The sequence below is a fragment of the Miniopterus schreibersii genome (assembly GCF_964146895.1).
Source record: "Miniopterus schreibersii genome assembly, chromosome: 12".
Taxonomy (NCBI): Eukaryota; Metazoa; Chordata; class Mammalia; order Chiroptera; family Miniopteridae; genus Miniopterus; species Miniopterus schreibersii.
The window spans coordinates 67,084,145-67,111,593 of record NC_138112.1 but is presented as its reverse complement, the minus strand read 5'-3'; the positions used below and the strand labels follow the sequence as shown (position 1 = coordinate 67,111,593).

General features: G+C 55.8%; 1 protein-coding gene across 1 annotated transcript in view; it reads left to right on the top strand.

Annotated features, from left to right (window-relative positions):
- The window catches only part of SYT7 (synaptotagmin 7), a 57,222-nt gene that overhangs the window by 8,685 nt on the left and 21,088 nt on the right, over positions 1-27,449 (top strand). Inside the window, exons 2-5 of the mRNA XM_081152936.1 lie at positions 14,939-15,042; positions 19,162-19,241; positions 22,764-22,895; positions 23,774-23,998. Of these exons, the coding sequence (XP_081009062.1) occupies positions 14,939-15,042; positions 19,162-19,241; positions 22,764-22,895; positions 23,774-23,998 (541 nt within the window). The remainder of the gene's footprint in view (positions 1-14,938; positions 15,043-19,161; positions 19,242-22,763; positions 22,896-23,773; positions 23,999-27,449) is intronic.

Here is a 27,449-nt window from a genome sequence, read left to right as displayed (position 1 = left end):
TGTGTGCTCCCCCAACCCCACTCCTCCCTCTCCAGCCCCCGCCTAGTTGGGGAGGTGCGAAGGGAGCGATTTCACAGCCTGTCAGCTGAGGCCTAAAAATACCCAGAACTCTGAGATGCTTGGGCAGGGGGAGGAGAGAGCAGGGACCAGGGATGGGGTAGTGGGGGTGCAATGATAATTTGGCCAGAGAAGCCCTCACGGCACCACAGCCTACTCAGGAGGGATGGGCAGAGGTCCTCAGGTCCCCATCTGGCCCCGTATCTGGCAGTGATACAGGGGGGGCCATCTCTAGGGTGTTGAGAACTCAGTTCTGGCGTTCAGACCTAAGAGAGGGCTTAGTCTCAGACAAGTACCATAGACCCCAGGGCCCCCAGGGCCTCTGGTCAGTGCCTCTTTCTCTCTCCCCACCCTGGGTTGGCTGGCATCTTTGGGCCGTGGGAGCTGGGCGCGTGCCTGCTTCCTTCCTGGAGAAGGTGCCGCTTCTATTAGGGGAGAGGTGTGAAGAAGGCAGCATGGATGGGGGTGCCAGCAGGTGCAAGATGTGACGTGTGAGTCACCCAGGCACTACAGGGGGGCAGGAGAGAAGGGGTGTGGCAACCCATGTCATTGCCACATGGCTATGTGCTCAGGCATGGCACAGCCCCCATGAGTCAGCCAGTGCACAGAACAGGGGTCGTGCATGCATGTGGACCTGCAGGAGCTGACCTGTTCTTGGGGCTGGAATGCTTGTGGAAATGTATGAGCAAGCATGGCTATTCCAGACAGCACCTGCATGAAAGCACGGGAGCAGGTGTGGAAGCAAACACATGTGTCATGTAGACACATGATGGTATATGTGCTTCTCATGTGGATGATGGTGGCCGGTGTGCCTGTGCAGAGGGACATAGGCAGACCTCCCTGGGGTACCAGGCAGGGGCTGAGAGTCATTAGGGAAATAATGTGGAGTGATAGCCAGAGCAGGGGCTCTGGATCAAAACTAATGGGGTTCAGCCCGGCCAGTGTGGCTCAGTTGGTTGAGTGTCATCCCATGTCTAAGAGGTCGCCGGTTTGATTCTGGGCCAGGGCATATGCCCAGGTTGCGGGCTCAGTCCTCAGTGCAGGGCATGCAGGAGGTGGCTGATTGAGGTTTCTCTCTCATTGATGTTTCTGTCTCTCTCTCCCTCTCCCTTCCTCTCTAAAAAAATCAATAAAAACATATTAAAAAAAACCTAATAGGGTTCAGATCTCAGGACTGCCATGTATTGATTAGCTTTGTGACCTTGGGCAAGTTAATTAACCTTTCATTGATGCATTTCCCCATCTGTAAAATGGAGACAGTTGTAGCACCTACCTCAGAGGGCAGCTGGGAGGATTTGATGAGCTACTGTATGTAAACTGCCTAGAACCAGGCCTGTCGCAGAGTTAGTTCCAGATGTGTACTAGCTCTTATTATCTGGTCCTCCCCTTTGATGATGTAAGTGGGAGTCCCACGTTTGGGTAGGGCAAATGACCTACCCAAAGTCACACAATAAGTTAGTGGCAGAGCCAGGACCAGACCCCAGACTCTAGCACCTTAAGACAGGGCTTGTTCAAGACACTGTCCCCCTTTAGGCCACAAGAAGCCCCCACAACACAGGATTGTAACCCATTGGCATCTGGGGCCTAGGTTCTGCCAGGGCTGGGCCTGGATCTTGGGAATGCAGGGATCTGAGCATCATTAGATAATGCCAGGGTGGAGGGGTCCTCAGAGCAGTGGCCAGCTGCCCGAGTTAGAGCCATGGCACTGGTTAGCCTGTGGACTTGGCCAATTATTCAACCCTCCTGAGTCTCAGTTTCTTCCCTCTAATGGAATAATAGTAATACATACTTCATAGGGTTGTTGTGGGGATTAAATTAGGTCCTACATGTAACTGTAAGTGGCTGGAACACTGTACCTAGTAAATGCTCAGTGATATCAGCTGCAGTTATAACCAACGTGGAACCCTCCCCCCAGTGCTCAATAATGGTGACTTCTTGTGCTTCCCTTCCAGCCCCTGGATACCCTCGCTCCCTTCCGCCTACTACCCCGGGTTTAAACTGATCAGGGACTGACTTGCTGGCAACCAAGACCTGTGTTTGTTTTCTGTTACTGGCTTTGCCCAGGAGGGAATGGGACGCACCACTGGGACTCAGCCCCTGAGCCCTCTGTATCTGGCCTCATCACTTCCTTGCTACATGACCTTGGACAAGCACCATTTCATCTCTGGGCCTTGACCCTCCCTCTATAAAGTGGGGAGGCAGGGCCACACAGTCCTAGAACATTGTGGTCACGTTGCTGTGTGACCCAGGAGGGTCCCTGGCTCAGCCACTGGAGGGGGTGGCAGGTTGGCAAGAAGAGAAATGGGCCGGCTGCCCTGGGTGAGTGGAGCCTTCGGGGCCTGAGCTTGCTGGTGGCCTGCCATATGCCTGCCCGTACCTGTGGGTGCGTAGGAGGGCGTGCAGGCCCGACTGGCTGGGCACTGACATTGGGGGGGGCTCAAGGGCAATGATGTAGAGAAAGCCCTTCTTGGGGCCTTGGGAGCTGCCACTCCAGCTGTCCTTCCCTGCTCTCCTCTCCTTCTCTCCAGGGCTTTCCTCCAGCAGATCTTCCTTCCTCCCTGTCCTTCCTCTCTCCTTCCCCTTCCTGGAGTCTCCCAGTATCGCCCCCTCTCTGCCTCTTCCACTTCTGTCATCTTGACCATTTTCCAGGGTGCTTTTCTCCCTCCACAGAGGGGAGGTTCCCCCTTTTCCCTTCCTACGACATGACACATGCCCCCATTTCCCTGGATCTGCCTGGCTTCCCCTGCTGCTCCTGAGCCTAGGCCTCCCTCTTACTCTGCATGGCACGTCAAGCTCCTTCCAGCTTCCTGTCCCCGACTCACCCACTTCAGACATCCCAACATCCCACCTCCCTTCTTCTAGTTCCTTCTGCACTCCTTACTCCTCCACCAGCCCCCCCGACCTGTTCACCCTCAGAAGTTTCCTGGCCTCCTTCAGCTGTTGGGGCCAATCCAGGCAGTTTCTGCAGCTGGTGCTGCTACCCTGTACCTCAGTAACCCCCCACCCCTGTGAGTTGAGAAAAGGGGTCAGCCTAGGGCCCAGGGACTGGCAGCCTTGCCTCCTAATTAGTAGGAAGTAATTGCCTGGAAAAAAATTTCATTTAGAATGAGAAATCAAGACTCCAAGTTAGAGCTGAGCCAACTGATGGCCCCTAGGGAGCAGGAGGAGGGAAATAGCCCAGGTCAGGGCCTCAGGAAGCCCCTCAGGACATGACCCGTTGGACCCCACCTCCCTGGCTTGCTCCCAGGCCCCCAGCTTTGGGGAGGAGGGCAGATAACACTAGGCTGGGAGTCCCACCATCGTCATCTGAGTTCTGGCTTCACTACTCACTGTGTGATGGGGCAAGCCACTTATTCCTTTGAGCCTTAAAGTTTTCTCTCCTGTAAAATCAAACAAGGTCCTCAGTATTATAAAAGCCCTTTGCAGGCTGTAAAGTGCTGCGGCAGTGTGCGGAGTTACTGTCTTCCTCCGCATGGCTCTCAGCTGAGATGGATGGTGGAGAGGTGGTATTGGAAACACCTAAGGGGCAGCAAGGCTTCCAGAACAGCTGGACCCAGCTGAGCTGCAAGATTAAAGGCAGACAGATGTGGTTTGTTAGTCTCAACCCTTGCCAGCTGCATTGCCCTGAGTGGTCACCTCACCTACCTGAATCCTACTTTCGTCATCTGTGGGATGCTGGTCATGATGTTTCCTACCAGGGGGTGGTAAGGCTAAATGAGATAATGTTGGCAGAGTTCTTACCATAGTGTTTGGCCTATAGTAAGTACTCAATAAATGGCAGTGGCTATAGTATCTACTGTAATTAAAGGCTATTATCTTTACTCCCTGCCTAGATCCAGAGAAGCTGTGATTTTGAGTGTTATCTTCAGGTGGTTTTATTTGTTCTGCTTTTTTATTTTTTTGAAGGAGGGGAATTTTTGAGGGAGGCTAATATCAAGCAGTCCCTAGAAACACCAAGCAGATCTGCTTCTCAAAGAGCCCCCACCTGTGGGGTGGGGGACAGGACTGGGTTGCAGCTGTGGCCTTCTCCCCCCCACCACTTTTTCCTAGGGAGGGGCTGTGGGGAAGGGATATTACAGGCCTTTGTATTCCTCTTGGTAGGCCTGGCCCTGCAGTGGGAGGAAAGGTTGTATTTATTGAAACAGGTATACCCGATTCACCTTGGGGGAGGGAGCAAGAAGTTTCACCTGGCCCCGTTGGCCATCTGGGTTGTCTTTGCTCTGAACCTGGCAGCATGGCTCCCCAAGGCCGCTGAACACAGTCACGTAGCAGGAGCACGGGTGTTGGGCAGCTCGGCAAGCTCAAAGCGCCAGATTGCCCCGGGAAGGGTGTGGGGGCGGTGAGGGTGGGACAGTCTGCCACTCCTTCCCCAGGCACCCAGCACCACCACTGGGGACCTTCTGTGCGCCTGCTCTGAGCGCAGTACCCACGCCAGCCCCCAGGGGGCAGTGCAGCAGGCTCCCCTTGAGGGAATGGGATGTGGCATTTACAGTGGTGAGGGGGCTCTTTTCCTCTCAAGTTGGACTGCTGGCTGGGGACCTCATGCGGGGGGGAGCTCTTAAAGTCAGTTAGTCGCTGGCAGGGCTTCAGCTTAAGGCTGATCAAGGAAGAATTGGCAGCGGAAGGTGGGACCACTGTGCTGCAGTCCTGAAAGGGGTTCCTGTTGTTTGGATCCTTCTGGGCAGGGGCAATGCAAGCGGTAGCCTGGAGGAGGGCTCCGCCCCGGGACTGAGCCCTGTTTCAGCACCAAGGACAGTGGCTGATGGGTGTTTCAGAACCGCGGACAGAGCTCAGGGCCTTGCTTCAGTGGTGCTGTCTTAATATTTGTGATGCAAATGATACCCCTGAATATGGTAGACTGGCACCTCTGATAGGGAATCTCAGACACCCTTATATCTAACAAGGCGATTTAGGACCAGAGAACTGAGTTAGTTGCTCAGGTCACACAGCCATAGTGACACAGTGGGTGGCAGAACTGAACCCAATGGTCTCTTTCCACCCATTACTCCCACAACCGAATTCCCACTAGGTGTCCCCCTCCTTGTGGGATTAGCTTCACATTATGTTGCGTCCCTAAGGGCTCTCGAGCTGACAAAGATTAAGTGTATCTCCACCCCCATCAAACCCCCAGATCAAGAATCGGAATCTCAGGATGGAAGTCTCCCAGCCCCTATGGCTTTCATGGCTCCAAGCCTCAGGTGGGAGGGTGTCAGGGACTGTAAGGAAGCCTGTGACCTGGGGAGGTAAAATCGAGTCATCAGCATGAGGAACTCTTAAGTACTCTAAGATCCTCGAATAAAATATTGTGCACCATTTCCACCCCAGCTTCTTTGCAGCCGTGTATTATTAATAACAATAAGATGCTGATTTAGGCCAAGGCACAACAATGTATTATTCATAGGAGTAACTAGTGGTCAAGGCCTGTACTTAATCATCACACATCCCTGATCCTGCCTTCACTTCACTGTCCTGGCGGAGAGGCCCTCCATCTGAGCTCCCCCTTTCCTGGGCTCCTGCTGCTCTGATGGACATTGTCATTTTCATCGTTGCCCAGGCACCTCATCAGCTTTGGGATAGGGGTGGGTGGGAGGATGGCAAGTTCTGGGCAAACTTCTGGCTTGACACCCTTCAGCCTGGGCTCCCTGCTCAGAGCTGGCACCTGGCCCTGTTCATCCTGAATGGCTTTGACACTTTCTGGACTCAGTAGCTTTCTGGGGTCTGCAGATGGCCTGTCTCCCTCTCCCCCTCTTTTGAGGCTAAAGACTGAAGCCAGGTGCACAGCCTTCCCTACGCCTGGAATTGCAGGAGGTGGGGGTGGCAGTGATGAGGGGAGGGGGTCACCAGGTAGAAGGTACCTCCATCAACTACAACAGTGGTTGTGAAGCCGTCAGCAAACTCTAGAGCACTTTGTAAATTGTTCGGCACTAAACAAATGTGAGCCATTATTGCCAAGGCCGTGCTCCCTGCTGGAGGAGAGAGCAGAGGTAGAGAGGGGTGGCTGAGGCCCGTGTAGCTCGCCAGACCTCACCCCCTGGTGAGGAGTCGGAGTGCTTGTGGATCCTGACATGTCCCTGTCCAATTTCCTGCTGGAACAGCTCCTGGCCCATCCGGATAATCCTTCATTCGCTGTTTACTCATTCAGCATCTCTTCTGAATTCTAAACCGTCTGCATCCAGCCGGCCTCTGCAGCCCCTGCCAGCGTTCTCTCCCTAGCTCACTCACGCATTAGCTGTTTTTATTACAGTCAAGGTTGAGGCTTGCTCGTGCTAAGCCCCTCATTTCAGCTACTTTTAACTATCCAAAACAATTTCCCCAGGGCCTCCTCTTTCGCCAGCCTTGTTCCCAACCCCGGGCGAGGCCAGAGGGGTTGTGGGTGGCTCCCCTGCTTTCTGAAGGACACTCAGAGAGACTGTCGGGAGGGCATGGGAGTAGGGCCAAAGCCCAGCATTCCTGGGAAATGAATGCCTGGCTCTCTTTCCCTTTCTCTTTTTTCCTTCTACCCGCCCATTTCATTTTCTTTTTTCCTGTAGCAAAAAATGAGCTGCCCCCATTCCCAAGGTGGGTGGCCTGGAGTGGGGCATTTCAGTGTGGAGAGAAGGCAGAAAATTCATCATGACAGGAGGCCTGGCGCTTTGCCTTGCTATCTGGGGTTCAGAGTTTAGCTCATTGGTTTTCTGTTGCTATCTCCCAACTGTGCCTTTTTCTGGCTTTTTTGTGTGTGTTGGGTCGGTAGGAGGAAGAGAGATAGGATGGGTATCAAAAATATCCCCCCTTTCCCATGCCCAAATAGCCCTGGGGCTGGTAGGCTCTGCACCTGTAAATGCCCTCCCACCTTGCTCCATTTCCAACTGCTCACATGCACAGGAACTGATGCTCCCTATGGAAACCTGTGACTCCAGCTGTCACTGCTTTCCACCTGGAGCGTCATCCTGCAGCCACCAAAGGATGGGGGGGAGGTGCTGGGGCACAATAGGTCCTGGTGCAGAATCAGGTGGGAGGAGGTGGGATCAGGATGGGAACTCGCTGGCAGATGTAGCCCCAACCACCTCCAACATCACTCTGCTTTGTCTCCGAAATAGTAGTTGCACCCCAGTCAGCACAGCAGAGACAGGGCCCTGGGCAAGTCCTCAGGCACCCCACCCTTCTCTTCTGCCCCCACTCGGTCCAGCCTCAGATGCTCAACCCCCGACCTGTCCTGAGACCTTTAAGTAGACTGAGCTTTTATCTAACAAGGGTACTTGGCTGAGGCCAAGGGCTGGCCTGGTGGAGGGAGGAACAACCCCGGGAAAGGTGTGTGTGTTTGGGGGGGGAGATCTCTGAAATCCTTGGAGTAACTTGGGCATGGCTGTCTGGTAAAATTTCAGGGGAAGTGGCAGCCCTTTCCCCTGCTGTTCTTTATTTTGTGTTGACTCAGGGTCTCCCTTCTCTTCCTGCTATCCTTGAGCGACTTGTCTCTAGGCTCAGCGTCCAGTGGATGGAACAGAGTGAGAGCTTCAGGGTTTGGGGTCTTACAGACTCCAAATCCAATCCTGGCTTTTCCTCTCTTCTGCTGTGTGTTCTTGGGCAAATGTTTAACCTGTCTGAGCCTCAGTTTGCTTCTTTGTAAAATGAGCATTAGAGTATTTCCTTCAGAGTGGTGCTGAGGACTGTGAACGTGATTCAGTGTTGAGTATACATTAGTCACCATGATTACAGGCACTTGGGAAGGAGAGTAAGGGCCTGGGATCTGGGGTGCCCAAAAGAGGGGAGCAGTCTAGGTTGGGAGGGTGTGGACAGGCTGGGTATTATAGGGAGCGTGCATGTCACCATCTGAGAGTATAAGAGCAAATTAATTCTGGGGAAAGAGCCTGTGCACAGGTTTCTAGCATGTCCAGCAGCTTTTCTGTATTGTGTCCCAGGCTGTGGGCCAGGGGAGACCCCAAGCAATGGGGAGACAGGATCTTACCCCATTGGCCCTGCTTGGGGAACACAATTATCTCCAAGAAAAGGGTGGGTAGACAGTCAGTTAATTCAAGTTTGGAGAAGAAAGAGACTGCTGTGAGTGCATGCCATCCAGGAGCGCTTCCTGGAAGAGGTGAGCTTACATGGAGCCTTGAATAATTTCATGCATTTGTTCAGCACTTACTTATCCAGTCTCTCCTGTGTACCAGACCTTGGGCCACAGAGGTGAATGATCTGGGATCTCAGACCTACAGGTGCTCCCAGTGGGGGAAAGGCATAGGAAGTGCTAATTATTAATCCAAGGAAGAATTGCCACAGTGGGTTCCTTCTATTCTGCCATAGGGAATAGAAGGAAGGGCATTCCAGGCAGAGGGAACAGCTTATGCAAAGCCTCAGGTATAACGGACACTGGCCTTCTTGAAGGAAGGAGGGAAGTTGGATGTGGCTAGGGTGTGCAGTGTAGCATATTACACAATCTTGTCACGTCCTTCAGCTCAGAAGAAGTGGCTGGAACTGTAGTAAAGGACAGACTCAACTTGCCTCAATTCTCCATGCCTGTTTCTTCCTCTGTGACTTAGGAATAAGAATGGTACAAGACTACGGAGATCACACAAAATGGTGCAGATAAATTTCCTGGCACAAAAGGCAGGCTCTCAATTAATGTGAACTGTTATCTGATCCTGGCAGGACCCTAGCAGGGGAGGTCAGGGTTATTATTATCATTTAAAGGTAAAGCACTGAAGCTTAGAGTGGGCTATTCCAGGGTCACAGGCCAGGACCAGAGGTGGGACTTGAATGCAGGTCGTCTACCTCCAAGTCTGCTTTCTCTCCCACTGTTTTGCCTCAGAAGGACAGACAGAATTTGAGTAGACAAATACTGGGCATAGGGAGAAAATTCCAGGCTAGAGGAAGTGTGTGAATACCTAGACCCCATGGACCGCTGGGCATCTGCTCATGGCCATGCCCATGGATGACCATGCATGCATATGTGTGAGTGTGAGCATGGGTGTCTGTGCAAGCAGTGAGTCTCCGTGGCTCGCGTGTGTGTGTGAGAGAGAGTGTGTGCCTGTGTCTGTGGTCTGTGTACCTGCTCCCCCTCCGGCTCCCTTCCCATTCTCCCCGGGTAGCTGTGAGCTTGCCCTCAGAAGTCCATTCCCTCTCCAGCGGTTCCCCGGGGTATCGCAGCAGCCAGCGGCCCTGTTTGATTCTGTTCATCCATAAATCATGGCTTGCTGAGGCGATGAGAAGAAATTGGGAGCGGGGCAGATCCCTGGCAAGGGATGGGGCCGGGTCTCCAGTTCACACCTGAAGCCCAGCCTGGTTTCCAGCTGTCACTACCCCCCCCCATGCCTCAGCCCTCCCCACTCCTTGCCATGGGCATTCACTGATGCTTGCCCTTAGTCAGGCCCTGGGCCAGGCGGTCATGAGTCAGGGACTGGGGCGGGGGGGGGGGGGGGTGGTTCACAGATTTGAGTAAGATGTGACCCCTGGCCTCTGCTCTCCTTTGGGGAAAACTGGATGTGTATCTAGTTCAGTATTTCATTCAACACTCACTGACTGCCAACTCTGTGCCCCAGATGCCTCATGCCGAGCAAGGGATATTGCCTAGTTTTTCAGTATCAGGCACTGTGCTAAGCACATTGTATGTGTTAATTCCTTTAAACCTCACAACAGTCCTATAAGGCCTGTACTATTATTAGCCCCCACTTACAGATGGGAAAACCAAGGCACTCAGAGATTAGGTCACATAGTTTAGAAAATAAGAGCCAGAATTTGAGCCCAGAGAGTCCGGCTCCAGAGCCCTGGCACTTAATCACTGCACCCTAAAAGAAGGGCAGGCACAACATGAGGGGTGCTCAGAGGCAGGAGAAGTTAATTGTTCATTCCCACTGAGGAGATTATAGAAGGCTTCCTGGAGGAGGTGTTTTTCATCTGGGTCTAGGAAAATCAGGAATTGTCAGGCCAAGATGGGCATGAGGAAAGAATGGAAGGGGTCCTGGTGTGTGTGTAAGGGAGGTTCTCAAACTTTGTCACTGCAGCCTCTCCCATCTCTTCTCTCCCCTCTTGTTTGGGTGACAAGTGAGATAACATATACAAGCATTGAACATTCAACAAATGTTTACTGAGTGCCTCCTGTGTGTCAGCTCACAGAGGATCCTGGAACAAGCAAAGCAGATATAGCCCCTGCCTTTGTGGACCCTGTAGTCTGGTACACAGTAGATGCTTACTAAATGGTAGCCTCTATTATTATCATTATTCCTAGAGGCCTGGGATTCCTCTCCACTCATTCTTTCAACAAGCATTTGTTGAGCTCCTACTGTACGCTCGGCTCTATCCTTGGTGCTGAGAAGACAGAAGGGAAGACTGTGCCTGAGCATCTTGTCCACCCTCAGAGGTGGGCCACCTCCTGGAGCACACAGTCATTACCCTGAGAGCTCCTTGGGGGTGGCATGGCCAGGAGCACAGGCTCTGCCCATAGGACCTGGCAGAGCCTACAGAGCTCTGTTAGATTATCATTAATCCTGAGCCTTAATCAGCTGACATACCCACCACAGGCCCGAGCACAGGGGCAGCAGTGTGCCTGAGCTCGCACCTCACTCCCAGGACACCCCTGGGATCGGACCCAGGAGGCCTGGTTCTCCTCGCTCCTGGTTCACTTGCTTCCTGGGTCTCCCGATGTCATCAGTCTGCCCTTGTCTGTGTCTCACCCCCTGGGACCCAGGATATCTCCTCTGCCCAAGGATAGGTCGTGGAACTCAGCTCTGTCAAAAGGCTGACTAGGGCTGCAATATTTTCTTTCCCTGAATATTAATATGCTGACGCTAAGGGGACTTGAAACCATGTATGTCATCGGAGGAAGGGTTTAGAAGGGCATGGGCGGCTTTGCCTGGAGAAGACTGGAAGGGGACATGAGAGCTGTCAGCAGGGATTTGGAGGCCTGTCATGTGGCAGAGGGAGCCAACTTGTTCCCAGCAGCTCCAGAGGGCAAGCCTAGGACCATGAGGGAAAGTTCTAGGGAGACAGATTCAGCTCAGCACGAAGCGCAGCAGCCCCCCCAACAATGCCCATCCTGGAGGGCCTGTCTCCTGCAGAAGCAGCTTCCTGTCACCAACAGGGCCGCGTGGGGTGTTGTGCATTGATGGGGACTGACCTCATGACTTCTGAGGCCCCTCCAGCCTGAGACACAATGATTCCATGCTCTGGGAATAGTTTCACTCTGACTGGCAGGTGAGAACATGCTTGTTCCCCTTGATGGCAACATCGCATGTTGGCTGAGGATATTGTGTCACTTTTACTCACAGCATCAATGCAATTTACAATGGCAGGTGTTTGCCTCACCCTAGCTTCAGGGGCTGTCCAAGGGATGCTGGGGGATCTGGGGAGAGAGGTCAGCTGCCTGAAAGATGATAGCATCTGCCATGCTGCAGGGGACCCCAGGGTCACAGATCCGGGGGGGGCTCTCAACATTCTGTAGCAACACATCCCTTTGTTCGGTCGTCTGCAAAACCCCAAGATGTGAAACAGGGAATTGATGCTGCTTTGGTTGAAGAGAACTTGAGGGACCACAGCCTCATCTACTCAGCATCACTTCTGTGTCCCTTGAGAAATTTCTGGGAACCTTAGGCGTTCCCAAAAGCACACAAAGCAAAGAGCTTACTCTGAGCCAGACTGCCTGGGTTTGAACCCTGGCTCGACCACTTACTATCTGAATGACCTTAGACAAGGTACTTGACCCTTCTGTGCCTCAGTTTCCCCATTTATAAAATGGGGATAATCATAATGCTTACTTCAGTTGCTGTGAGGACTAAGTTGTTACCTCATGTGGAACATCAGAGTAAGAAAGGGTCAGCTCTTGCACAGATGAAGGCGTTGACCTCCGAGAGGTTGAGTGCCTTGCCCATGGCTACACAGCTGGTAGTGGCCAGAATAGGGCCTCAGCCTAGTTATCCTAGACTGCAAGCCCAGTACTCATTCTGAAAGCCACGGAATGCTCACTGCTTAAACGCGAGTTCCCTGGGCCTCTGGGGACCATTCCAAGGGTGCCCACTGGCTTCTGGGATTGACAGGCTCTGTCCTCAGGGTCTCTCCAGCTTAGAGCAGAGGCTGAGAAGCAGCTTTTGAAAAGGGCCTTGTTTGGCAGAGAGAGTAGGGAACTCCAGGGAGGTGACCCCTCAGAGAATTGCCCCATGGCCAGAGGGGTTTGTGTGTGTGTGTAGAGGAACCCACCCAGAGAACAGCCTCCTATCACAGCCACACAGCTACCAGATCATGAGCTTGCTAGCACTCCCTCTGATCCTGCCCCTCCCCTGCTCACAAACCCTCCATAGCTCCTATTGCCTACAGAACACAACAAGCCCCTTAGCCTGAAAGACAAGCCCCTTCCCCATCAGGCCCTACTCTCATTTCCAGCCTGGTTTCCATACTTCATTCCCCATAACCTAGTCCAGCTCCTCAGACAACATGCCTGACACTTCTCACCACCTCCTTGCCTTTGCTCTTGCTGTTCCCTCTGCCCAGAATGTCCTACCCTCTCTCACCCCCATTCCCCAGACCACACCAAATAACCTCTCCTCAGGGAAGCCTTCCCAGATAGCTCCCTAGTCCGGTGAACACTTTTTCATTCATGCTCCCAGAGCCCTCTGTTTGCACCTGAGACAAAACTAACACCAACAACCCCAGTAATCATATTTATCTACTGAGTGCTAAAAACAGTCCCATGGATTGGATGCCATTTTTATCTGAAGGAGAAAATGGAGACACAGTGGTTAGGACACTTGTCCAAGGCCACACAGCTATGAAGAAGTAGAGGCTTGTCAACTCCAATTGAAAAATAAATTTAAATTTAAAAATAATTTTTTAAAAAATAAAATAATTTTAAAAAATGGGGCAGAGGTTGTACTCACAGTTGGGTCCTTTCTCAGGTATTTTGGAGTCTGGAGCGCCAAGCTGGTGTCCTGCCCCTCACTGGTTCTGGGGCACCCAACATGCTAAGAAATAATTAGCTGGATTATTGCCTGTCCCCGGTGCCTCATGGTAGATTCTCAATGGCTAGTGGTTGAAGAAAGCTCAACCCAAGGATGGAATTTACTTTACTGAAAAGGGAGTTCAACAAAGGAAGGTGGGGGGTCACTTGCTTTCCCTACCACCCTGCCCCCTCCCTCCACCTCCTGCCAACCCTTCCAGTGGGGCAGGGGCAGTTCCTGTGGAGAGTGCTGGGAAAATTACAGGCCCTCTTCCCTGAAGTCACACTTGCCTATCTCCTTTACCACAGCCCTGAGTTTGGGGGCCCTGGTGACCTACCCTGTGGAATTATGGCCGTCACTCTCCGCAGTCATCTGCCCCACCTCCCCCCTTCCTGGGAAGCCTGGAGATTAAAGATGGAGGCCTCCCATTTGGCCTGAGAACTTTGGCAAATGTGCTGCTGTTCCGCCTGGGGGCGAGGGGGAAGGGCAGGATGAGGTCTTTGGTTTTTCCTCATCAGAGCTCCCAGGTGCTGTGGGCAGTGAGGTTGACAGTGAACTGGCTACAGGGGCCTCCTGGGGGCTGAGGCTGTGGACTCTGGACAAGAGGAAGTTTAGTTGACCTGGCAGGTAGATAGAAGGGGGCAGGTGAGGGTGGCCTTTTCCCACAGCTGGGAGGCTCAGGAAATCTGGAAGGGGGGGGAGCCAAGCAGGATTCTAGGGAGAGCAGGTAGAGAACCAGGTTCCCAGGGCTCTGGAGTGGTGATGAGAGGGAGCCCCAAGGGCCCTGAGAGCTGGGGTGACCTCTGGGCCCTCCTCCTGAGGCCCCACAGCACAGCAAGAGGACTGGAGCCCAGAAGCTAAAACCACAGGAACCAGGACCAGACAGCTATCATCAACTCTTAATTACCATCATCACAGGCACCAAAAAAAACCCCATGCAGGCTCCTCTGTAAATAAACAGTGTCTCCTTGACTTTAGGATGCATCCCAGTGCGCACATATTTACAGAGCATGTGTGATCTATGCCGTTCTCACTCGACTCCTTCACATGATCATTTCCTATCAAATTCTGCCTTCCTTATGTTTGGTTTGGGCTCATGTTTACAACCACCTGTAGGAAGGCAGGGAGGAAGTTTAATCTGCATTGCAGGGGAGAAAACTGAGTGGTTATGTGACTCCTCCGAAGCCACACAGCGAGCAAGAGGCAGGATTTGCACAGAAAGCTGGAATTTTCCTCCCAGGGCAGGTCCATGAAGATTTCCATTCCTGAGGTATAGGACCTCTGAGCTCTTGGAATGGAAGCTGCTGGGATTGCCCTGTGAGCAGTTAAGGAGACTGCACACAACTCGCTCAGGGACTAAGGGATGGGAGGGCAGGGTGTGCAGAGGCCAGCTGGGTGGGCTTCAGCCCAAGGAAAGCTGGGCTAAAGGGGCTGAGGGCTGATCAGAGGGCTTTAGAGGTTTCCTCTTTGACTCTACCTTTGGCTGTTGAGTCTTGACCAGACCCGAGGGTCTGTTAGTGCCCACAGAGCGATTGTAGGAGCTAATAATAACCCTTTGGGCAAATTCGGCTAGAGCTGTGCCTCCAAGTATGGGAGGAAGGCCTTGTAGAAGCAGTGGCTATTTTAGAGGGATTTGAAGGGCCTGTGGAGCCTGGCTGGGCTAGGGACACACTGGATTCTCCCTTAGAGGATGTCAAGTTTGGGGGATGGTAGGGATCCCATGGGCTCACACAGGGCCCATGCAGGAACAGACCAGGAGAGATGTCAACTGGGCACAATTCCCCCATTTTACAGATGAGAAAACTGAGGCACAGAGAGGGGAAAAGCCTTCCCAGGGTCAGCGAGTGGAACAGGACTCAGAGCTTCCAGTTTGAGGGCCAGATGGAAAGGCAGGGTGGTGGTTCTGGGGACTCTGGGCAGAAGGAGGGTGGTTGGCCTTGGCCAATGAGGGTCTGACCTGTGCATGTCCTCCCCAGGGGCGCCCACCCGCGATGTCCTGCTGGTCTCCGCCATCATCACCGTCAGCCTTAGCGTCACTATCATACTCTGCGGCCTCTGCCACTGGTGTCAACGCAAACTGGTGAGGCTCCTGAGGGCCCCGCGGGCGGGGCCTGGCCCTGTACCCCGCCCCCCGCAGTTACAGGCCCGTGAACGCCCCCGAGGGCGCGCGCAGATGCCCCGCCCGCGCACAGTCGCTTAGAAATGCGCACCGCAGGCGCCGCTGCCTTTGCGGGGGTGGTGGCCCCGCAGGTCTGCGCTACACGCAGAGCCACACGCCTCGGGACGTTCGCGGGTAGACACGGGTCTCACGGCATTCTCCCGCGCGCAGCTGCACGCACCCCGCCCCACCTCCCGCAGGAAGAGCCGCAGGCACACGCTCCGCCTGAGCATCGAGCCTCCCCGGGGCCGGGCGGGGCCGAGCGCGTCCTGGCCAATGAGGCGGCGGCGCCCGCCCCGCCCGCCCCCGGCGCCCGCACATTCATCCTGGTTCCCCGCGTTTGTACAAGCACAAACGGCTGGCTTTTCATTTTTAACGAGGGCCGGGGAGTGAGCGCGCAGGATTAGGCCATCAATAAGTAACGAGACGGTCGGGAGGGACGTTCACCACCGCGGCCCGGAGAGGGAGCGGGGCTGCGCCGCCCCCCTGCAGCCCGCAGCTCCCGAGGGCAGCCGCCCCGCGGGACCCCCACGCTTTCCCTGACCTGCCGCCCCCGCCCAGATTTGCCGTGGGGACTCTGCGGAGCTGCAGGGGACACCCCCGAAGGTGGGCCGGGAGGCGTCCCAGGTGTGGGACTTCTCTGAGGTTTAGGTGTAGAAGGGTCCCTGGGAGCCCCCTTCTCTCCCTGCCCTGGCACAGAGGGCCCTTAAGGACAAGGGGGGAGGGCTGTGGCCCTGGACACACTCCTATGAAAGAGAAGGGGCAGATGCCACTGGGAGGACCCAGCGTGCTTCCTTCAGGAAAGGCATGCTCGGGAACTGAGAATGCCTCTCTCCATCCTGCGATACACCACTCAGACAGCTCCTTCCTGCAGGGAGCAGCCATGGAGGAGGCCAGGCCTGCCCCATGTGCAAGTGTGTGTGTGTTTGCGGGACCGGCTGCTTCCTGCGTGCAGGTGGAGCCAGGCTGGCTGCCCTGCATTGTTTCTGGATCTCCTGTGGCTGCGTCTGTCTCAGAATTTCAGGGGAGGTGGAGGGTGGGGCTTGGCCACGTGCCTATGTATGCGAGTGTCCTCAGAGGCTGTGGGAGTGGCTGAGCACACACTGCAGCCCTGTACGTCTTGTTGGGCCCGTTGGGCTGTCCGTCTGTCTGTACTGGAAGGCAGGTGAAGGTGTCTGAGCAGGTGCTGCTAGAAAGACCTTGGGTGTGTGTGGGGGGGGGGTCTTTGCACTGAGTGTGTCGACTTTGAGGGTATTGGTGCAGTGTGTGTCTGTCTGTTCATGCTGCACCGTGAGATGTGGACAATCTTATCAGATCCCTGAGTGAGCTGATGGGTATGTCTGCCCCACTGTCCCAGCTTTCCCTGGAAGCACTGCAGTGTGCGTGCGCATGTGCGTGTGCGTGTGCGTGTGCATGTGCGTGTGTGTGTGTGTGTGTGTGTGTGTGTGTAGTGAGAGCCTCACCCCCAACCCCACTCACCTGGGGACAGGAGTTCAAAGATAACAGCTTTTGTAGCAGGTGCGCAGCTGAGAGATGCAGAACCTTCCTGAGCCTCAGCCCCTCCTCCCAGCCTGAGGCACTTCCCCAGGGGTTCAGACCACAGTCTGTCCTTTTTGACTGGCTCCTCCCAGCTGTCCAAGCCCTCAACCCTGCTACCCCCCCCCCTTTGCCCTCCCCTCCCCAGGTTGCAGGAGTCAAGGGAGCTTTTTGCCCAGACTATCTCCATGCTCCATGGAAGGGGCTTTAAAATGCCCCTTGCACAGTTTCTGGGCTTCCTTGCCCGCCTGTCCCCTCAGCAGCAGTGACGTGATACCCTGACAGCCCAGATCCCATTTCCAAACATTAATAACTTCCTTAATCTCCAGCTGGCTTTTTCCAGATAAGCTGGCCAGCCCCCTCCCTGACAAGCAGGCTGGTAGTATAGACTCCTTTGGAGCCACCTGAGTCACCTGGACCCCGCCTGGGGTTCCTATCCTTGCCCCAATTAACCTCCCCCTGTCCCCCAAATCAAGTTCTGCCCAATTCCTGTCCCCCATAGCACCCCAGCTCCTGTTGCTGTGATAGTTGCAGCCTGAGGGGAAAGTTCTCTGAGCTGTGGAAGGAGTGACCCTAGATGAACTGGGGGCCAGCCCACTCCAGCCATGCCTGGCCTCGGGGAAGGACAACTGACCAACCTCAGAAGGGGGTGCTTATGGGGTACATTCCTACCAAGACTAGGAAGAAAGAGGAGAGGAGGTGAGACCCCTGTTGAGAGCCCCACTGCCTGAAGTGTGGGAGAATAGTGGGGGTGGGGCTCCTGCCTGAGCATCACCCCAAGAAGCGCCCTTGGCCACCATGGACCAGCCCTGGGTTCTAATCATCCCATTTGGAACTAGGAATTGCCTGGGATCCGAGATGGAGTTGAGAAAGGGCAGCTTTTATGGACCCAGAGGATCCAGCAGGTCTGTTTTTTAACTCAGAGTTCTGACTCAGAGGCAACAGCCTGAGGCTCAGACCTCAGGATGGGTGGGACACTGGAGGGGCGCTTCTAGTTGATGGTTTTAAGAGCTGCTGGGTACCAGGTTCCACACCAAGTGCTAGAGGCCACACAGTCCCTGTCATTGGGGGTGACCTTCCCAGGGGTGGGAGCTGAAGCAAATAAGGAGAGAAATAATATCTGTGATGAGAGGCTTGAAGCATGAGGGCCCCAGGGCTCATCCCTCAAAACCACATAATTCAGAAGTAGAAGAGAGGGCAAGGGACATGACCAGGGTGACACGGGGGATGTGGGGCACTGCTGGGACCAGGATCCTGGCACCCCTGAGACATAGCAGTGCTGAAGGTGGAATGAGGGCCCCCCACTCCACACACACCCTACAGGGGAGCTTCGCTGCCACTGTCCCTAAACAGGTGGCCCTGTGCCCAGGAAGAGGCTGCAGCTAGCACTAGCATCAGGGAACACGGGGCTGTGCAGCTTTTATTTTGCTTTAGGGAGAATGGAATAATTGACTGTTGTGGCTGTGGTGTTGATGCCCATGACTGGATGTGGGGAAATGTGTGTGTGTGTGTGTGTGTGTGTGTTCCCACTGGGCAGGTGCAGGCCAGTGCCCAGAGGGAGAATGGTCTATGGGGACAGCCCTGGCCCCTACATGGCCCCCCACACACACCCACATCAGCCCTGGGCCTGGCCCAGGCCTGTGGCCCATGGGTGCATTGAGGACGCTTGGTGGCAGCCAGGAATGTTAATGGTGCCAGGCTGTGCATGAACTAAATTTAGAAACCCAAACCAAGAAGGTGAATGGTGCTCACCTTCCAGGCAGCAGGCCCAGTCACCGCTGCAGCCATGGCCCTTCTTCTAGCCAGGGACCTGGTGTGCCCCCTAATTCTGCCTTGTGCTCCCCTCTCCTGACTCATGCTAGTGAGAGGAACTCTGGGGGGCTATCCCTGGCCTCAGCCTTCTTACAAGGGAGAGCGCTCAGGCCCTGCCCTGCCTCCCATCCCCAGGCACAAGGACCCCAGGGAGCCCCCAGACAGTGAGGGACACAGCCTGGGCAGGACTGGGCATAGGCCCTCTCCCCGCCCCTGTGGCTCACGTCACTGGCTGCTGCCAACCTTGCCCTACAGGATGCCACCCCCACCATCTGGGGGCAGTGACGTGGCCAGTGTGACGTAGCCAGTGTGATGTGGCAGGCGCCTGAGAGCCATCTGTCTGTGGCAGAGGGAGATATGTTTCTGGGAGCCTGGCCAGAGCCCCAGGAAGACAGGAGGACAAGAGAGGCCCCATCCCTGGGGTCGGGGATGCGGTGCAGGTCAAGGGAGTGGGGCAGGTCTTAGGGCCCATCGAGGCCCAGGAGCTGCCCACCAGAGTAGGTATTGGTGAAGCTGGCACCCTACAGTTGTGATACCCTTACACCTTGGCCCCTGACCTTGTTGCCACGGCTGGGCTCCAGTCTACTCCCCTTCCTCAGGGGGTGTACTCCCCTTCCCGAGGGGGAGCCCGTTCTGGGAGGCAGGGAGGGTACAGCCCTGTGTCCCGGGAGTGACGTGGTGCTATCTCCCTAGGGCAAGCGCTACAAGAATTCCTTGGAGACGGTGGGCACGCCAGACTCAGGGCGTGGGCGCAGTGAGAAGAAGGCCATCAAGTAGGTGCCAGCCTTGGAATTTGGGATGGGGGTATGCAGGCAGCCCAGGTGGGAGGAGCCCCTGCCCCTCCCTAGATCTGCCACACACACATCAGTCCCCCTCACACCCTTGTGCCAAGGTCTCTTCCCACCCCACACACTCCCTGCACCTCAGGGGGGCTCCAGGGCTCCACCTTCTCTGCCTGTGCCCCCCAGACCCTCACAATGTTCCAGAGCCCCCAGCCCCATTTCCTGGCTGCTCTCCCAGCACCATTTCCTCCACCCTCAACCCTGGTTCCTTCATCCAACCCTCATATCACACACACCATGTCCAACCCCTGCCCAGCTTCCCTGCTCTTTCCTTGGGGCCCCATCAGTGTTCTTGGGGTGACCTGGAGGGGTGCAGCCCAGTGCTAGGCTGCTCAGGGGAAGCTGGTAATGGGGAAACTCTCCCCTCCCCCTTCACCCCCATTTCCACCGAATGTCTTGCTGCCTGTGACTCTCCTCAGTTTCCCCATTTTGCTCTGAGAAGCCTTTCAAGTAAGCAAGTCTGCCTTCCACTGTGGACCACCTGGGCCAGCCCACTGCTAAGGGTCACTGGGAGACCCCAGGAGAAGCCCCCCTGCCCCATCTGGTTGGGGGCTCTGTGCCCTCTGCCCAGTGGTCCTGGTCCCTTCCTCAGGCCTTCACTGGGAGGCTGTCAGGCCGAGGTAGGGCTGAGGGCCCCTCCATCTCAGCTGGCCAGCTAAGGGGCAAGCTGCCCCCAGCCTGCCCTGCCCTGCCCCCCTTTTTCCTTCCCTTCTGCCCCCTTCCCCCTGTCTAGTCCCCCCTGCCCTTCCTTTTTTGGTCTTTCTCCCTTTCTCTCTTCTTCTTTTCCTTCTTCCTTTCCCCTGCTCCTGAGGGCTCCCTTCTCTGCCTCTCCTTGCCCCCTCCTCTCTTTTCATCTCTTGCTCTGACCCTGTTTGGGGCCTTCACAGAAGCTGTGGGTGTGTGTCGGTGGGGGGCGGGTTAGTGGAGGGGATGGGCCAGGCCAAGGCTGGAGGTGGGGAGACCATGGGAAGCCTTTGAAGCTGGGTTCTGCTGCACACTCTCTGTCTTCAAAGCCAGAGCTGGCAGGTCTTGGGGGCGGTTGCAGAGCCCAGGCTCCAGGCTTTCTGAAGGCAGAGAAACCATGTGGGGAGCACACAGAGTCAGCTCAGCACCTGTGCTACCTTCAGGCCAGGCCCCTGAGTGTGCCGCCATGGTCTGGGCCAGGGGACCTGTGTCTGCCAGGTGACCATAACTTCTTGGATAGGGGAGTGTGTGGCAGGATCAGAAGTCCTGGAAAGAGCCCACAAGAGGAGATGGATTCCCCACAAGGGGGATGGGTGGGCAGCATGGCGGGCAACGGGCCAGCACCCATGAGGGCTCTCTAAGGCAAAGGAGGGCAACAGTGGGCTGTCCTCTGCCTGCAGCCCATGCCCCCCACCCTGCTAGTTGTCAGACCCTCAGCCCCAGGGAAAGGAAGCCACCATTCCTTCTACATGCCCACAGGTCACTAGACCTTTGCCTCTTGCCAAGGCCCAAAGCCAGGGGAGTGGCAGAAACAGGATTTACCCACTGCACAGTCTCCCCAGGGCTTAGACCTCCTTTAAAGGGATGGGCTTGTCAAAAGTTCTGGGAAGATGTATTCTTTAGCAGTGCTCTCCAAACTGTGTTCCTCAGAGCACTCGTGTCCCATAAATGATTAATAGTTATTCCACAAATCAAGGGTTCCGTGGCCAACTAAGTTTGGGAAACACTTCACACTGTATTCATTGGCACCTTAAAGGCTCTGAGAAGTCCTGCATTAAAGGAACCAGTGTTTCACAAACTTATTTAAAGATCCTCTTTTCCAATACTGCAGCAGACATCCTGAGGGACCTTGGAGCTCCTTGGAACACAGGGTGGGAGAACAGTCTGGCAGCTATGACCCTGGGTGGATCTTTCTCTCCAGAACCTAGGGTTGGATGGCCCTTCATTCGGGAGATTTTAAGGGGGCAAGGAGAGGGAGGTCTTCCAACTGCTCCATCTCCCTGTTACACTCGGGAAGGGGGGCCAAAGGACGTCTCTGGTGAGAATAGCATCTTCTGTCCAGAGACCCTCCCCAGGGAGGGGCCTCCTGCTGCTGAGGGCCTGTGCTGCCTCTCCACCCTTGGCCTCCACTACCCGTGAGCTGGCTCAGGGCTGTTTTTGAACCCTGGTCACAGAGTCCCTGTGAGATGTTTCTAAGGTGTACTATGGACAGAGACTCTGTCCACACCAGGGATGCCCAAAGGGGCCTGTGGTGGCAGCTTAGCTTCTCTCTGTCTGTCCTTAGTTTCCCAAAGTCTGAGGTTGAGAACTGAGGTCAAGGTCAAGCTTGTCTTTGGCTCTAGGGGTTTCCAGACCACGCATTTTGGCAGCTGAGGCTTCTGCCACCTCCTCCAATGGAAGTGCCCACATTCTCGCATGTCTGCTTCCATAAGACATACCATGGAGCAGGAGGGGGTGGGGGGACTGGGACAGAGGCTCCCTTCCAGGCTGAGGAGCTCTACCTTGGAAAGGAGCACCAGCCCAGGGAGAGGCTGCCCTGCCAGGTACATGCCAAGGGCCTGAGGTTGAATCTACCCATTGTCCCTCAGGGAAGAGCAGGCTCCCTTCACACAGGCCCCAGCACAGAGGACCTGAATGGCCCCTGTCACGCCCAGGTCAGAGGCCTGGAGATTCTTCCCTATTCTGGGGGTGACCCAACCACCACATTTGCAATGAGCAGAGAGGGTCTCCAGCTCAGCTGAGATCCCGCCCATCTCATGTAAAGGCTGCATCCCAGCCTTTGCCAAGGAGGGAGAGAGCAGAGGAGGCTGGGGGACCTCAGGCCAGTGGGAGGAGGAGGAAGGAAGGCATCCGGGAGCTGGGCCTGCCCTTGGAGCGGCTCAGTGGGGGTAGGTGGAAGAGGGGAGAACCTTGGGCTCCAGAACTGGGGCCTCCACCCAACCTCGGGCTCCAGAACTGGGGCCTCCGCCCCACCATGGCAGTTACGGCCAACCTCCTGGTTTGACAGGCAAGGAGACTGAGGCCAGAGGAGATGGGCGCAGGGAGTTGGCAGCAGGGTCTGAGCTGCATTTCAGCTCTTCTCAGCCAGAAGCCAGCACCCTCTCCTCCTCCCACTCCCCACTGCATCCCCCTGGGCCTTCTCCCCAGCCCCTTTCCCCTCTCCCCTCCTCTCTTATCATCTTTCTCTCTCCCACCAGCTTCCCAGGGTGCAAGGCTCCGGTCACCCTCCTGCAGCTCGCCTCCTCTGCACGGCTGCCCCCGCCCTCAGTGCGTGCGAGTGCCTGTGCGTGTGTGCGCGTGTGCGCGTGTGCACGTGTGCCTGTGCCGGGCGCCGGCCGGGAGCCCGCCTGCCTCTCTTCCTCCCACAGGAGCCGACCCTGGTCCACCCTGCCCTGTGTGCCCAGACCCGCCCCTCTGCCCCCCAGGACTGGCGGTTCTTGTTTCTTCTTGTATCTCCCTGTTTTCTCCCCTCTCTCTCTGCCCCTCCAGCGATCTAGACAGAGACTTTTGGAATAACAATGAGAGCACAGTGCAGCAGAAATGGAGCTCCTACCCTCCCAAGGAGTTTATTCTAAACATTTCACCCTACGCCCCTTATGGCGACCCACGACTGTCCCTCAAGTGAGTGACTTTACCTGGTTTGATCATATGTACCGAGTATCGAGTATCTGCGCACGCCCTCCTCCCCCTCCCGGCCCCTCACTTCTCCTCCTGCTCCCCTCCCCCACTTCCCCTCCCCTGCACCCCATGGGCAGGCTGACCATGGAGACGAGCAACCCCTCCTGCCCCCCTCGCCTGCCTGCCCTCCCCTGTCCCCACCCCCAGGGCCAGCCACGCAGGAGAGTCCCCTCGCAGCCGCACCGCCCGCACCCGGTCCGGTTGCCCCTCTGTGCAGTCAGGCTGGGGTTGCCCGTTTTGGTCCCTCCCTCGGTGTGGCTCAGCTTCCTCCCTGCTGTGTGCTGCTGCCCTGGCTGCTCGGTGGTGGTGGTCGGTTGGTCGTGGAGGTGGTGGCTGTGATGGCGGTGATGGTGGTGGTGGTGATGAACTCTGACTAACACGGCTTTCTCTCTCTCCCTGCCTGGGGGCCTCCTGGCCTGGACAGCCCGCTCTTCCTCCGTCGTTAACCCTTCGTTGTCCTGTGGGATAGAGTTGGAGGTGGCTGCCCTCCCCCACCCCCACCGCCCCTGCCCCAGGCGGTGGGGAGGGGCCCCCCTCCGTTGTCGTGGTGCGTTGTTCAACCCCCAGCCCGCTGGTCCCCTCTCTCCTCTCTGCAGGCTCTGCTGTTAACCCATTTGCAGTGCTGATGTCTCTCTCTCTCTCTCTGTCTGTCTCTTGTCCGTCTGTCTCTCTCCTCCTCCTCTGTCTCTGTCTCTTACTTCCTTTTATCTGTTATTGTTTTTCCTCCTCTTCACCCCCCACCCCCACCTGTGTCCTGCCCTCTCTCCCCCACCGCCACCCCTGGTGCCCCTCTGGCCTGGCTGCCTCATGCGTGCCTCCAGTGGTACCCTCCTGTCTGGCGCCAAAGTGGCTGCCGCAGCGGGGCTGGCGGTGGAGCGGGAAGGCCGGCTGGGGGAGAAGCCGGCACCGGTGCCACCACCCGGAGAGGACGCCTTGAGAAGCGGCGGCACTGCCCCCAGCGAGCCGGGCAGCGGTGGCAAGGCGGGGAGAGGCCGCTGGCGGACGGTGCAGAGCCACCTGGCCGCAGGGAAGCTCAACTTGTCCAAGTGAGTGATGGCCCCATGGCCGCCAGAGCCATGAGCTCAGGCCTGCCCCCGCCAGGGTGGACAGCGGGACCCCTGGCATGCCCGCTGCTGCCCCCAGAGGTGCCGTCCTCGGCCCCTGGCTCATTCCATCCCGTCATGAGACTCCCATCGTCCTTACCACCCAGCACAGCTAACAGCCATATACAGTGTCGCATCCCAGCCTCCGGCTGCTGCCCCCATCACTCCCTTTCTTCGCCCAGTGACCAGGTCATTTCATGTTCTGCCCCCGGGGCAACTTCATTTCAGTCCTTGAGTCATCCCATCCTCTTTGGCCGCCCCATATCAGCCGTCAGGTCACCCCTCCATGGGCAGCAGGCCCATAGTTCAACCATTGGGCCATCCCATCCTTGGGGAGCTGGCCCACTCTCAGCCTGTTCTGTGCCACTCATCTGCCACCAGACCTTCTCTCTTACAGCCAGCCGATGGCTCTAGACCCAGAGGTTGAGCCATGACATTTTTGACCATCAGGTGACTCCATTGGCTTGTCTCAGTCTTGCTTACACCATTAACACCCTCTGCTGCGCAGCCTCACCATGCAGCCGGGCTCTTCCCGTTGTTGGTTCACCCTCATCTCAGCCGTCCCACTGGCTGTCCCTGTCTTGGGCAGCAGGCTGTCAGCTGTTGGGATGGTATGTTCTTGGAGGTTGGGATTTTGAGCCCCAGCTAGCTTCTCTTTTTGGACCAGAGTGGTCTGGACATCAGGCAGGATTGACATTTCCTTTTTTTTAGCCATTTCCTTTTTAATAGCTGCCTGACCTTGTCAGACAGTCAGTCCCTCTCTTGGGCGATGGATGTAGGGCTGGTCCCTACTCTCAGCAGATAGCACGCTCCCCTCTCCCCCACCATGGGGCAGCCTTATTCTCATCTTGACTTTTAGAACCTTCTATCCCCCCACCCAGGCTCTAAATCCTTTGAACTATGACCATTCTCACCCATTGGGACGTAGGTTCCAATTTCAGCTATTATAACAGCCTTGTTCCCGGCGAATGGAGCAGCCTCTCACTGAGGAGACCAGCAGCCATGACCCCTTCTTAGCTGCTGGACTATCCTGTTTTCTCAATTCTGTGATTCCTGCCGTTGGGCCCACTGAGGCCCACTGTGCTGAGGTCTCATGTGCCTTTTGGCCTGAGAGATTCCCCCCCGACATCGGTCCTCAGGAGAGTCTGGAAGGAAGCCCCACACCCCCTCTGAAAGCCAGGCCCAGCGCTTACCCTCCCCAGGCTGCTCCAGTCACAGACTCCAGGCTGGCTGAGGCTTCCATGCCGCCCTGCTGGCTCCTGGCCTGGGAGAACCAATTTTAGTTTCCTGTGACTGAGAGGTTGTAAACTGGACTAATTTTGGATATGAAAGAAAACCAAAGTGAGGTCAGCAAGGAGGAGGAGGCGGCCACCCGGTGCCGTCCTCCAGCTGCCTCTGCCTGCCCCCAGGGAGCTGCGGGCCTGCCTGGCCACCAGGCCTGGGCCTGTCCCGGCTGGTAGCCCCAGCTCCAGCCCTGAGCCGGGCAAGGCTGCTGCCGGCCCCAAGACCCAGCTAAAGCCACGTTTTGCTTTTTTCTCTTTTCTTTCTTTTTCTCTTTCTTTCTCTCTCTACTATCCTCTGACTTTCTCTCCCTCTCTTTCTCTCTTTCTCCTCTCTCAGCCCACAGGGGCAGCCTAACTGTTGTCCTTTGGTTCCCAGGGTAGACTCAGGGCGTGAGCAAAGCTGAGGTCTGATTGCAGTGGTGAAAGCGGCTCCAAGGACCCTGGGGCCCCCTCCCTCGAGCAGCTCAGGGGTACATGGCTGCCCTGTGGCCCTAGACCAGGAGCTGGCAAGCTTTCTCTGTAAAGGGCCAGATAGGAAGAAGTTAGGCTTTTACAAGTCACGTAACCTCTCTTACAACTACTCAGCCCTGCCCTTGTAGCCCCAAAGCATCCATAGACAGGATGTGCAGGCAAACCTTAGAGACGCTGCAAGTTCCAGTCTAGATGGCCGCAATAAAGTGAGTGTCGCAATAAAGCAAGTCACACTGATTTTTTTGGTTTCCCAATGCATATAAAAGTTACATTTACACTATACCATAGTCTGTTAAGTGGCAATAGCATCACGTCTAAAAAGAATGTACATACCTTAATTTAAAAATACTTTTGCTAAAAAACGTCACTGATAGACTTGCTGGACCCAGGGCTGTCACAAACCTTCAACTTGTAAAAAACAGTATCTGCAAAGTGCGTAAGCAAAGCGCAATAAAACGAGGTGGCTGTGAATTAATGGCAGCAGCTGTGTTCCAGGAAAACTTTATTTACAAAAACAAGTGGCACAGGGCCCATATCGTGCCAGCCTCTGCCCTAGACCACTGGATCAGGGACAGAGGGAAGGGGGAGAGGAGGAGGTTGAGACCTCTGAGGCTCTGGCCCTGCTTATTGGATGTGCTGGAATCTCCAACCAAGGCACGAAGCAGGCAGGTTGCCCAGGGGAGGCCAGGGGTCTCGGACTCCTTCTACCTCCGTCTCCTGAGACATTTGCAGCTATTACTGGCATAAGAGTGTTGACTGTACTATGCATCCCTGGGTATGGCTTCCTTAGGTACTCAGAGGGGCAACCCTGTGACAGAGGCAGCTTGGATTATTTTTCGCTCCCATTTTACAGATGAAGAAACTGAGAGGTGGACTCACCTTTCCAAAGTCCCAAGGTTAAGAAGTAGCAGAGATGGGGTTTGAATCCGGATCTCTGACCTCATGCTGCCTCTGATCAGCCATGTCCTGTCTCTTGCCTGCCCTTGTCCCCACTCCACCCCAGCATTTTTCTGAGATGCGGGCAGGCCTGTAAAGTACCCCCTTTAAATTACATACAGGATAGGACGGTCACCCTATTTTCCATCAGAATTGTGCAAAGTGGCCAGACAAGTGGCTCCTCAGGCTCCCACGTCATCTGCTCCTTTCTTGGGTTCCCTCCTCTGACTAGGAGTCATTCCCCAGGATACCAAGAGGAGATACTAACCCTGGAAGGGGGGTGATGATCTGTGCCACAGCCTGAATCCTGAGGAAGTCCTGGCCACAAGGCAGAGGTCTGGGAGCCTGAGGACACCCCTGGCCTCTGTGGACAGGGCATAAGAATAGCCACCTCCCCCCTCTCTCCATGCAATTACTAGGCCAGCTCTGCACTGGCCTGGATTTCCTCAAGTCTCCAAAGGCCAGGAGTACTTAGAACACAGAGGCAGACTTTCCTGGGGTTCCCAGCGAGACAGCGGGAGGGGGCAGCAGCAGCTCCATCCACCCCCTCCCACTCCAACATGACAGGCAGCCACAGGGCCTTAGGGACCCGCCTTCACCACGCAGCAGCCTCCGAAGCTTCCGTGGCCCACTCAGACCAGCCAAGAGGTCTGCTCAGACAGGAGGTATCTGGGTACTAAGCTGAGCCGAGGCCAGAGGGCGGG